The sequence below is a fragment of the Puntigrus tetrazona genome, chromosome 5, assembly GCF_018831695.1.
Source record: "Puntigrus tetrazona isolate hp1 chromosome 5, ASM1883169v1, whole genome shotgun sequence".
In the NCBI taxonomy this organism is placed as follows: domain Eukaryota; kingdom Metazoa; phylum Chordata; class Actinopteri; order Cypriniformes; family Cyprinidae; genus Puntigrus; species Puntigrus tetrazona.
Window position 1 is genome coordinate 2637357 of NC_056703.1, and position 12225 is coordinate 2649581.

A 12225-nucleotide genomic window follows, 5' to 3' on the forward strand; every position below is an offset into this window, starting at 1 on the left:
CGCTAATATAAGAGACTCAGCCTTTCAGGAGTTTCAATCCCGAAGCCTGATGTGATGCGTCTCGCTGCGCGTTCTTTGACAAAGCTGGTTATTTTCTGACGGCCCCGAGTGCTAGGCATCTCGCTGTTTATTATATTCTGGGTGGTTTTCAACGCCAGTGAGTCTGAAGCATTTCCTGTGAACCCGAAAAAGAGCGGAACGGCAGACAGACCGCAGGTTAGTTCCCCGCTCGCCGAGTCGATTGATCAAATGGTCTGGAGATTGCAATCAGTCGCCGCTCAAAGACTTTTCGCCAAGAAAAACAATATCTGTACAGTCGGTCCTGGCCTCTCCAGTCCACTTTTGCGAGACTCACGGCGCCGCTTTGATCAGTTCGTGCAAATTAGGAGGAATTAGATACAACAGAAAAGTGTTTTAGACGACAAGATCGCTTTATCTTCAGAGCTCGGTCAATTAAACAGCAAATTACACAGAGCAGCTAAATATGGAGAGGTTATCCAATAAACATGTGTCTTATACTGTAGATAAGATAATATATATATAATTATGTCTACAGAGAGAGACTTCTTGTAAATGCATTCCATCAACTGGTTTAATTAGACTTATTATTCTGTTTGTCCTCGGTGACGGAAGCGATGTATTTCTCTCATGATGAAGAATTTGACTTTATCAGTAAATGCATCACATCACAGCCTGATTGTCTGGAAAATCTCGCTTCATGCTGATTAACTGATGCAAACAGAGGAAACAGTCCTGTTAGGAGAACTAGGTAATAACTAGGCGCCGACCCTCAACTCCTACCCCATGTAGTCCCCTTATTACCAGGGCTTTCTTGAGTAAGTACATTATCAGTGTATGTAAGTGCGCATACTGTACAATTAGGTGTTACCAATATACAATTATTACATCGTTTCAACATAAATCCCAGTCCTGCTTTATATTAGAAGACTTTATTACGTGCTTACATTTAAATGAATCATTTGGTGCAATGCACTTATTATGCACACACACGTTTTTACACTGCACGTGTATTTCTAAAAACTTTTTTTTTCGCCAAACCTATGGATTATTAGATACTAAGAAGGTACTATTTTTCACAAACCGACTGATATGACTTTATATGGTGCACCAAATGATAAAACAATAGGAGGACGTTAAACGAATCATACGATGATTGAGAATGCCTGGAAACATCTTAAGCGTTTCTAATATTAATAACTGCCAGCCTCTTAAAAACCTCAATCTGAACGACGTAATTATGACATAATCTCCTTCTGATTATAAAGGGAGGCTAAATTGATTTTGTCTGATTGAAATGAATCATCAATCGAAGCGTAATGAATTGTTGGCGTGCAAATACGCGCTTGTGCCTTTAAAATCAAGCAGTGACTAATATCTATGGATCACGGTATTTTTTTCCAGCCGTCAGCGAGGCTTTTAGACGGAGTGACTCAGAGCTCCTTACGCTGCTCACATTTTAAAAAAAAGGTCACGGAAGAAAAAAAAAAACAAAAAGAAGCATCAAAGCTGAAAGACGAGGCAAGGAGTGAATCTTAATTGAATCTGAATCGCAGGGTCCGCTAAAGAAGACAGATCGATTCAATTATGCTGCTAAAGATCTCTAATTAGGGAGTATCCGGTGCACGCCGTGAGGTTTCACACAACACTACAGCTTTAAACCAAACAAAAGAGAGCGTATCCTTAATCTTCATCTCTGAGACAGAGACTCGCTTCTCCGCACGTCTCCCTCCATTGTTTTATGACTTACGACAAACTCGACATCTTCGCGAAACAGCTTAATGGCCGGAGACCTCGGTGGCATCCCATGCATTTCACCGGCAGATAAACAGATTCGTTACAAGAACGTGCTCAACTTTACAGCATGCCGGTCACTCTGTATTATAAGGTTTAACTGTTTGGATCCATGTCCCAAGCATAGCTTTAACTCTCGCAGAGACGCATCGGATTAAAGCGGTCGAAACAGAAGAACAATTAGTGCCGAAAGGTCAAGGATTTCACTTTCATCTCTGCAGTCATGTCTGTCTCTGGGAAAAAAAGAAAGATGGCAGATCTGCGCGAGCACACAGAAAAACATATCTCTCTCCATCATAATTTAAACAACTACGTCACTTCAATTGATTCAGTAGGCGTTCGTATTTAAGACAGCACTGCCTTGACATTTCTCAGGCGTTCCAACGTTAGCCATTCAACTTATTTCAGTGCAAACTCAGTTTATAGACTCTATCTCAATCTCTATTTTGATCATTTCAGCCTTACGTGTGCTAAAAGATTACAAATAAAAATCACCGTTTGCATATTTAATTGTAATTCATCATTTTTTTTGTGTTGTAGAACCAGAATCCAAATATAAACCATCCTTTTGAAACCTAAACATAACATTTTAAAGCATAAACCACTCCAACCTGTATAAGATGTAAGCATTAAAAACTATTTGCCAAGCCATGAATAATAAACCTTTAATTAAACGTTTATGTTCAAGTGGTTTGGTGAATTAATGAATGGATATAATATATATTTTTTATCTTATTGTATTTGTATTATATATATATTTATCTTATTATAAATACAGTAGTAGTCAACATTTGAAGTGGATTGGAAAAAGTTCATCAAAATTGTTTTTAGACAAGAAGAAGGACGCTTCTGAATAAAACCATCTTCATTCACATATGAATCTTTCTATTCTTGCACAGAAAAAGCATGGATATAATTATATTTTTTATGTGTATTTTGGGCATTAACATTATTGAATAAAATATTATAAAATGGAAATATTTTATCTTCTTGGAAATACATGTCTTCTATAAAATGGAACTTTCTGCGATGTAAAAAAGTTCAGATTTGCAGAAAAATGTTTTATTACATCTTGTCTGTCTTGTTTTCAAATCAAATCGTGTTTTTGGAAAATATTAAAACCTGAACATACAATAATCGTCTTTTTTTAGCACAAACGAATGGTTTATGCATTAAAGAAAAATAAACTTTCATACAAATATTTTCATAAAATTTTTTTGCTCTAACAGAAGACGAGCAGTTTGGAGAAAAGATATGTGTGCGTACGTTGTATAATTATTATCTTATGTATATAAACACCTCACATACAGCATATATTTTGGAAATATTTACATGCATAACATTTGTATATTTATACTCTACATATTTAATATGTAAGCATAACATATTTGCCTGAAATACATACATGCATGTGTATTTATATTTACATATAAACACATAATAAACATACACAGCGCGCACATATTGTGCAAACTATGTGCACATTGATCGTTTGACAGCGCTAGCTTGTAGCACAACTTTTTTCCCTGCATTGCGATCTATTCAGGAAATTCTAATGCAGTCACCCGTGTGTTCGTTGCATTTTTCGAAAGCAATTTTTGCCCGTACGGTACGTCCATGAATGCTTTGAAACTCACTAGGCGTAAAATCACAGAGAACCCGAGCAAGGAACAGTCTCTTAGTGAGCGCACATGCCCATTAGCCTGACACACGCTGGTGCCCAAATTCTCGGCACTTTATTTTTGACATTATGATTTGAACCCGGTGGTGATTTGTGTCCAGGTGCCTTGCAAGAGGGATCCAGGACGGCAGAAATGGAGACGTCGCAGGAGCTTTTTTTCAACAGCAGCCTCCAGAGCGAATACGCGAACCACAGTAACATCACCAACCACACCAGCATCACCTACTACCCTTACTACCAGCACTCTCTCTCCGTGGCTGCCGTCCTGACCGTGGCCTACCTCTTCATTTTCCTGCTGTGCATGGTGGGAAACGGCTTGGTGTGTCTGATTGTGCTGGAGAACCGGCGGATGAGGACGGTCACCAACCTCTTCATCCTCAACCTGGCCGTGAGCGACCTTCTGGTGGGCGTCTTCTGCATCCCGACCACCCTGGTGGACAACCTCATTACAGGTAACCGTCCTGGTCTCATAAAAATAGGCCCTTTTTTTAAAAGGGTGTCATTTCTAGTGTTCATTCTTTGGTAAAACGCTGTGATATGTGGTGTCTCGCTGAAAAGTGCATCCCGGGGGGTTTATATCGTGACACCAGGAAGCAGGTAACACATGCATTCTGTTCCTTAGCTGAAACTTCTCCAGCACTTGTGGCTAAAAGAACACCTTTCGAGCGTCTCTTTTATTTTTGAGCTGAACCTGAGGAAGGTTTGTTCTTATCCACTGCATTACAGAGGCTTTTACATCAATCCCGCGGTTCTCAGTCTAGTGCTAAACCCATGCAGCATTGACCTATTCTGACATTCACCGGCGGCTGCATTTATGTCAATCCGTATGTTTGCTCTTGCTATTGGACTTTGGCTCTATAAAACAAAAGGCTCTAATCAAATACTGGATTCAGGTCAGAACTGGACAAAAACGCTGCTCTGGACCACATTTCGCCAGCTGGAGCTTGCCGACACTCTTTCTGAGAAAAAGCAGAGCTGAAAGCAGTGTGTCTGGTCTTGATAGTTCAGTCAGAAGTGGACATTTTGCAAATTGTGTAAATGTCGCTCCGAACAAGTCCAGACAAGAAGGTGTCGCCTCACAATGAAAGTCAATGGGGTCCAAAAGAAAACTCGAATGAAACTGGATTAAAGTCAAATAGGAAAATGAATTAAAACAAAATGACTAACATGCTCAATAATTTGATTAAAACACATGTTATGAAATAAAAACAATGCTAAAATAATGGAAAATTGGTTAATAACAGTAATAAAAAATCTGTTGTTTGGTCACTTACATTTACCTGTAAGTGACCAAACCCTAATTTAATGTAATTAATATTATTAATAATAATAATAATAATGAAAATATTAATAATTAATAAATATTAAATAAATAAAATGAAATTGGATTAAAGCCAAATAGCTATTAAAACACATAAACGCATGCCATTATGAAATAAAAATAATGGAAAAATTGGTTAATAAAAGTAATTAAAAATCTGTTACATGCCAAAATAATATTGTCTCAACATTGAGTTTAATGTAAATGTTTTATAAATTTGAATGCAGCAAAATTGTAAATGTGAAAGAAAAATGATGAAGGTTTGTACATTAGCGCACTTTAGTGATGTAATTTTTAGAGGAGATTGGCATAAAAATAATCGATTTTTCTAATAAAATAAAGCATACGGGTTAAATAAAACAACTTTTTAGTTTTGATTTGAAGCAATCGGGCAACTGATTTTCAGCAAAACAGATATGATTAAAATCTCCTTTGATCATTTAATGAAGTGAAATATCAAGTTGTGCGACGCTTGCTGTGAGCAGCAGCCTGAAAGGGTCCTAACGCCTCTTGCCAAATATAATGATCAGAATAGCGTCGTGCACGTAACACCGACGCCGAAACACGAGACGCTCTGATCACCAGGCTCTGGGGTTTTCAGCCCTTTGCCCTCCGCCAGCGGCTCTCTCTCAACACAGTCTTTGCACGGCCTTTAAAAGGCTTTAAGAGCGTATGCGTGTATATACTTCAGAACATGACGTACAGCGTGTGTGTCCTGCTGCTATTTGTGCGAAAGCTAGAATCTCTGCTAGGGCACTTAGCACCGCAAGAACGGATCAGCTCAGAGAAGTTAGTCTGCCTCTTTCTCAGTTTTTTTAGCAACCCGTTTAGTTTACACACGTCTCCGTGGTCAGATGCGCTCAAATCGATGCCTCGCGTACAATTAGTTGTGTTTTAGTGAAGTAGCATTATTTCAGGACGGTTCAGTATAATGCAAAACCCTGATCACTGTCTGTGGGTCGTCTTCTGCAATAACGATTGCACGTTGTCCTTTGCGTTCTCCTCCATCATCTTAAAGTCGTCTGCGTCTTTGAACATGACTCACCGAAGTGAGTCGCACGCAGCGTCTCTGATTGCTTTACAGATGCTCACTTCCTGGAGAAAAACGTTTTAAGTGTTCGTTCCGCTCTAGCATTTCCCCAAAAGCGGCAAACACAGCGGAAACTCGCACTCGGACACAATTACTGCAGAACCGCTTCGGCTTAGTTTGACTCGTCCTTTTATTCATTTGACAGATGTTTTTATCCAAAGCGACTCACGTAGCGTTGCATTCAAGGTGGTTATCAATGAATCATCATGTAAACATTATGTATGCCTATTGTTTAGTAGACGAGAGGAATGATTGTTTATGCTTGCTCCGGTGAGAACAGAACTGGGAGTATCGATCGCTTTCTTCATAAGACATCAGAATGTGCTTCAGCCCCGGTCACCGGCCGTTTTGAACCTTTTCTCTGTCCTGTCCAGATGTTTTAATGTCTCTTGCGGACCACCCTTCCTGGCTGTCCACAATCAGGGACTTCTTCTGCTGGAACACACACACATGCAGAATAAAGAAAATAAACGAATGCTCCTTCTTTTGAACTTTCTATTTGTCAAAGAATGAATGAATGCGAATAAAGAAATCAATAAAAATAAAATGGTTACACATGTGGCAAATACTTACTAATAGCAAGAGGTTATGCATATTCACAAGTGACCAAACTTCTAACTAAATGTAGTTATTAATATTAATATTATTAATAATAATAACAACAACAATATATATAATTAATAAATATTAAATAAATAAATAAATGAATATTAAATAAATAAATATTAAATAATTATTAATATTGCTCAATGTATAATTACATTGTAAAAAAGACACTTAAATAATAAACTGTAACACTTTTACTTGACTTTAACAGTCCTTGTCCACCTGTAAATGCTATATGCACTTTTATTATATTAGTAATTACAATAACTAGATACTAACTCTATAGCCTTAACACTTTAGTTTTTAGGTGCACTGGATACTGTAAAATAAAAAGTGCAACCAAACGTTGTGCTGGTTTATTTCTCCCAAACCTCAATTACTTGTGTGATATGACTGAATATGACTGAATATGACTGAAAGCAATGATTTTAGCTTAGTGAGGGTATGTCTGTTTGATTTAGTTTATTGAGGGAATGACTCAGACTCATTCAAACTAGAAATCTGTGTGCAGTTCAGAGTTTATTATTTGGTTTATTTTTATTCTCTCTCTCTGTGTATATATATATATATATATATATATATATATATATATATATATATATATATATATATATATATATAAAAAGAAAGTAATAAAATAATAAAATAAAATAAAAATAATAATAATAATAATAAAAAATGATAGATTTTCTGAGATACTGAATTTTCATTAGTTATCGTTATTAATTCATAATTTAAAAATAAACTTTTGAAATATATCAGTCCGTGTGTAATGAATGAATATGGCATAGAACATAGTTATATATGAATATTGTTTCATTTTTTAATGGAATTACTGAAATAAATCCACTTTTGATGTTATTCTAATTCTATGACCAGCACCTGTATGTGTGTGTGTGTATATATATATATATATATATATATATATATATATATATAGTTGTTGCTGGTCATGTGTTTTTGTGTGATTCTCACAATAAGATGAACAGATGTGAGCTCCAGTAAAACATCTGGAAAGTGTTCATTCCTGCTCCATCTAGCCACTAATGTCCCGCTCCTGGATTGCCGTGTTTGTTTTCATCCGTGTGCTCTGAGACCTAGTTTCTGTGACTGATAATGTTGAGGTGTGTGTCATCAACGATCCCCATCATCTCCTCTTTAGAAGTTCTGTTCAGAGTTTCTTGGTCCAGTACTTTATACTGTACAGTGCTTTGATGCAACCTGTGTTGTTAAAAGCGCTATAGAAATAAAAATGATTGATTGATTGATTGATTGATAAGTGTGTATAAGTGCTACCCTTCTCTGTGTGATTACTTCAAGACTTTCATCTTCACGTGTTTCTAAAGGAGTCAGCGACTGTACAGTTCTCCAGGAATCCCAGAGAAAATGAGTACCTTGAATTAATGGATAAAAGCATCAGATGAACACAATAACTGCCGAAAGAACTGCGCTCCTGAGAAAATGTCAATGCAGCTTGATTAAGTGCATATAGTGAAAAGCATTGCAATTTTATTTCTGTACCCATAAAGATCCTTACACTATAAAATAAAGTCATTGTCCGCCGAGACATTAGCTATAGCTATAAATGAACGGATGTGTCAATGTTAGCAGATATTCTGAATTGTGAGGCAATGAAAAGCAGGGCTCTTGGGGTTCGAGGAAGGCCCTGTTGTTAAAGTAAAAGTGAAAAAAACCCTGCATCTTTCTTCCAAGCGGTAGTTTTTGTACAAAAAGATTGAGGAGGATTCTTTATCTCCTCTCATACGACGGTGTAAGACTCAGACATCCTGCTGAGAAAACCAGACGAATCTTTTACTCTCGACGCTCAACAATCTGTCACCTAAAAGATGTGTGTGTGTGTGTGTGTGTGTGTGTGTTTAGTGTAGCACAATTTGCCTTGTCAGTCATTTCATATTTTTCTCTTTTCCCCAAGGTTGGCGTTCACGAACACCGTGTGTAAGATGAGCGGTCTGGTGCAGGGCATGTCGGTCTCGGCCTCCGTCTTCACGCTGGTGGCCATCGCCGTGGACAGGTCGGTGCTGACCACACGGGATTAAACCTCACCATACGCTTCAGAAACTAATTCTGAGAGGGGAAGAGAGTATCGTCACATTATTTCCAGTGACGATTACACTGTAAAAACGCTGGGTAATTATACATGGGTCGTTTGGTAAAAAAACAGTAAAAATGGCCATGATTTAAATAATAAAAACTGAAAATGCTACAATAAAAACCTGTTAAATGGTTAATGGTAAGCTCCCCTAATATATACGGTAAAAACTGCAATGGAAATACCATTTTGGAAGTGAAAAAGAATGTAAAATTTACAGAAAAAATATACATATAAAAAATGATTGCATTAATTCTTCTTGATTTTTTTCTCATCTGTTATGTTTATTAGGGTTGTGATGTCTACCCCTGGTTTCACAGACAAGGCTTAAGTCTAGTCCTAAATTAAAATTGAAATCCGAGCTGTTTTAAATGAATAAAGACTTGCACTGAGCGATCTTAAAACATATCAGCGCCTTTGTTTTGTCTCAAAAAGCACACCAGTAATGTTTAGTTTTTTCCTAAGTGTGATTATAATAATTCTGTGAAACTGGTCCATAATGTTGTTAAAGTTTAATCACCGTATTTATATTATTATTTAAAAGCTGCGTGTGATGGGTTTTGGTTCATCGCCCCCTGAAGTTGTTGGTTATCAGTGTATTTCAAAGTGCTTTAATAGGTTGGTATATTAGCATCGTATCAGTTCGTGAAATTGCGGTATTTAATTGTAATTGGAAGTTGGAAAATTTGAAGATGTAAACAGCAAAGCCTAAAATGTTGCTATCGTATTTTTTACTGTAGAATTCTGGCAAACAATTCTGCTTACCGTTAATTTTACGTCATTTTAAAACGTAACCATTCCTGTGATCAAAGCTGATCTCTTTCAGTATCATTACTCCTGTTTTCAGAGTCACATAATCCTTCAGGAATCATTTTGATTTATCATTTATCATTTATTTATATATATATATATATATATATATATATATATATATATATATATATATATATATATATATATAGTATATATATATATATATATACAGTATATATACATATATATACAATATATATATATATATATTACACACTCATACACACACTACAACGAATAAGAATCACTATTGAAAAGATTTTACCAAATTAAAAACTAAATACATTATGCATTAAAGTAATGTCATTTGGTAATTGCCATGGTAACAATATAAAAAGAATGTCAATGGTTCTGAAATAGCCTTACTTTACTTCATTCAAAGTATAATTTCCTTCTTGTTCTTGGTTAGATTTTTGGCTGAGATGTGACCTGGACATTGTGAGATCGACCCATTAATTTGTTCAGTGCTTCAAAAAGAACATTTCTCATTTTGCATAATGTCATAATGGCTGCACTTTTTAGCGAGGCATGAAATTTGTACCTACATGTACATATCACTGCAGTTTCCAAAAGAAATGAACACTAGAGGCAGTGTTCACTTTTTATTCCTTTTATCACAAGTTTCGATGAAAGCATAATTATTATTAACACAATATTAATAGGCTGGGATATTTGAAAACCGATGCATTACACATATCCAGCTTCATATCTATGTTTTCATAGACGGTAAGTTTGTTGGGTAGATCACAGAGTACAGAGATGTACTGAGCTCTGATTCGAAGCCCATGAATAACAAAACAGGTCGAATTTAAAATGAAGTAGAAATAGCACTGCTGCTTCAACAAATGCATTTTATATCAGTTTTGCATCAGTTAACTATTGGGTAGGTTTAGAGTTGGATTTGGTGTAAGGCATATTTCCGACACGACATTTACTTTTAGCTACGATCCACCGATATTTATATTCTGAACCATTGCTGTACATACCTGTATTAACATAATATGTAAAATGTGCCAGGGTTCACATATTGAACTTGTGTTTTTAGCGCCATTTAGTGGACATTTCTCCTTGAAACTGTAGCGGAACGTGCTGTAAAGCACATAAAAATGGTTTTGCACAAGAAAAAGTGCAATGGTACGTATTTTTATGAGACATGCAAGTAACAAAATCGGTTATATTTTTAAGGAGTAATGCATTACTTTTAAAAAGTGTTTATAATAGAGTATTTGAGAACTATTACGGTAAAAGGCAGAAGATTAACTCGGTTCCGTTCTCCTCCAGGTTTCGTTGCATCGTGTATCCCTTCCAGCCCAAACTGACCCTGCTGGTGGCCAAAGTGACCATAGTGATGATCTGGGGGCTCGCGGTGGTGATTATGTGTCCGTCGGCGGTCACTTTAACCGTGAAGAGAGTGGAGCACCACTACATGGTCCACGACGAAGACTACAACCACACATACCCTCTGTTCTCCTGCTTCGAGAACTGGGCCAGCCCACAGATGAGGAAGGTCTACACCACCGTCCTGTTCGCTCACATCTATCTCATCCCTCTCACGCTGATCACGCTCATGTACGGACGCATCGGGATCAAGCTCTACACCACCTCGGTCATCTCCGGGAACGACCAGCAGGAGAGCGCGCAGTCCCACCAGGAAGGAAGGCCGCTCATTTCCCAGAAGAAGATTAAAGTGATTAAGATGCTGAGCGTGGTGGCGCTTTTATTCACGCTCTCCTGGCTGCCTCTCTGGACTCTGATGCTCCTCACCGATTACGGCGGTCTTAACGAAGACGAGCTGGATCTTCTGAGCGGCTATGTGTTTCCGTTCGCTCACTGGCTGGCGTTTTCCAACTCCAGCGTCAACCCTATTATCTACGGCTACTATAATGAGAACTTCAAGCGGGGTTTTCAGGCGGTGTGCAGAACGCATTCGTGCTGCTGCGGCGGGGTGAAGACGAGGAGCAGACCGCGACGGAAGTCCAGAGGAGACGCGAGGGATCCCGCGGTCAGCTCTAATCCCTTGGCCTTTGGTGGAAGGAACCGGGTTTACACCGACGGAGACGTGAAGGACTCCAGGACCTGTCTGGAGCTGGAGCACAGGAGAACCATTCGACTCTGTAATAACTCGGTCTGCTCGGATGACACGGGATCCAGCGTGGGATCCGGGATTAAAGGGGCTATGAACCAGAAAGTGTTTCGGACGGAGGAGGCAGAGAAAATAAGCCCGGTCAGGGTGGGTAAAAACCAAGCCTGGGACCAGTAGATGGATTATTCAAGAGACTTTCCAGACCTTTCACTTAATCAGCAGGACGATTCGGGCCTAAACATGTCTTTTGTGAAAACTATTATCTTCAACGGTTTGACAGCACACGGGGTTCAATGCTCACAACACAAACAAACACCAAAACAAGCTGCAAATACCTGCACACACACACACACACACACACACACACACACACACACACACACACAAAATGAGCCATGTCTTTTGTTTTTGTGTATTTGGCACCATTTGTATAAATCCATGGTTATTTGTGCATGGTTTAACTATAGTAAACATTTTTATTAAACTACACATTTATTTGTCAATGAACTGAACGGTATCAAAAAGGAGAACAGAGTAATAGTTATGTATAATGACAAGATCAAGCACTTAATTTGTTATTGAATGCAGAGATGGTCTCTGTCATATAATCAGAGAACCGCTAGAAATGAAGCGTCCCCAATTAAGCAAAAGGACAAATCTCACCTTTCAGAGCAAGCACTGACCCTGGAGCACAAAACCGGTCATAGGG

The 12225-nt window shown here is 37.9% G+C and overlaps 1 protein-coding gene across 1 annotated transcript; it reads left to right on the forward strand.

Moving 5' to 3' along the window:
- Positions 1-1799: 1799 nt before the first annotated feature.
- On the forward strand, positions 1800-12005 carry LOC122345783 (neuropeptide FF receptor 1-like). Its single transcript, XM_043240235.1, has 4 exons — positions 1800-1818; positions 3625-3951; positions 8449-8542; positions 10715-12005. Exons 1-4 carry the CDS (start codon positions 1800-1802, stop codon positions 11691-11693), a joined length of 1419 nt encoding a protein of 472 aa, XP_043096170.1. The 3' UTR covers positions 11694-12005.
- The last annotated feature ends 220 nt before the right edge of the window (positions 12006-12225 follow it).

Bases quoted from the DNA above. Each gene is read 5' to 3' on its own strand.
- LOC122345783 (XM_043240235.1), top strand. The intron at 3,952-8,448 runs GTCCTGGTCTCA...CCCCAAGGTTGG, and splicing joins CAACCTCATTACAGGTAACC to CGTTCACGAACACCGTGTGT. The intron at 8,543-10,714 runs GTCGGTGCTGAC...GTTCTCCTCCAG, and splicing joins GTGGCCATCGCCGTGGACAG to GTTTCGTTGCATCGTGTATC.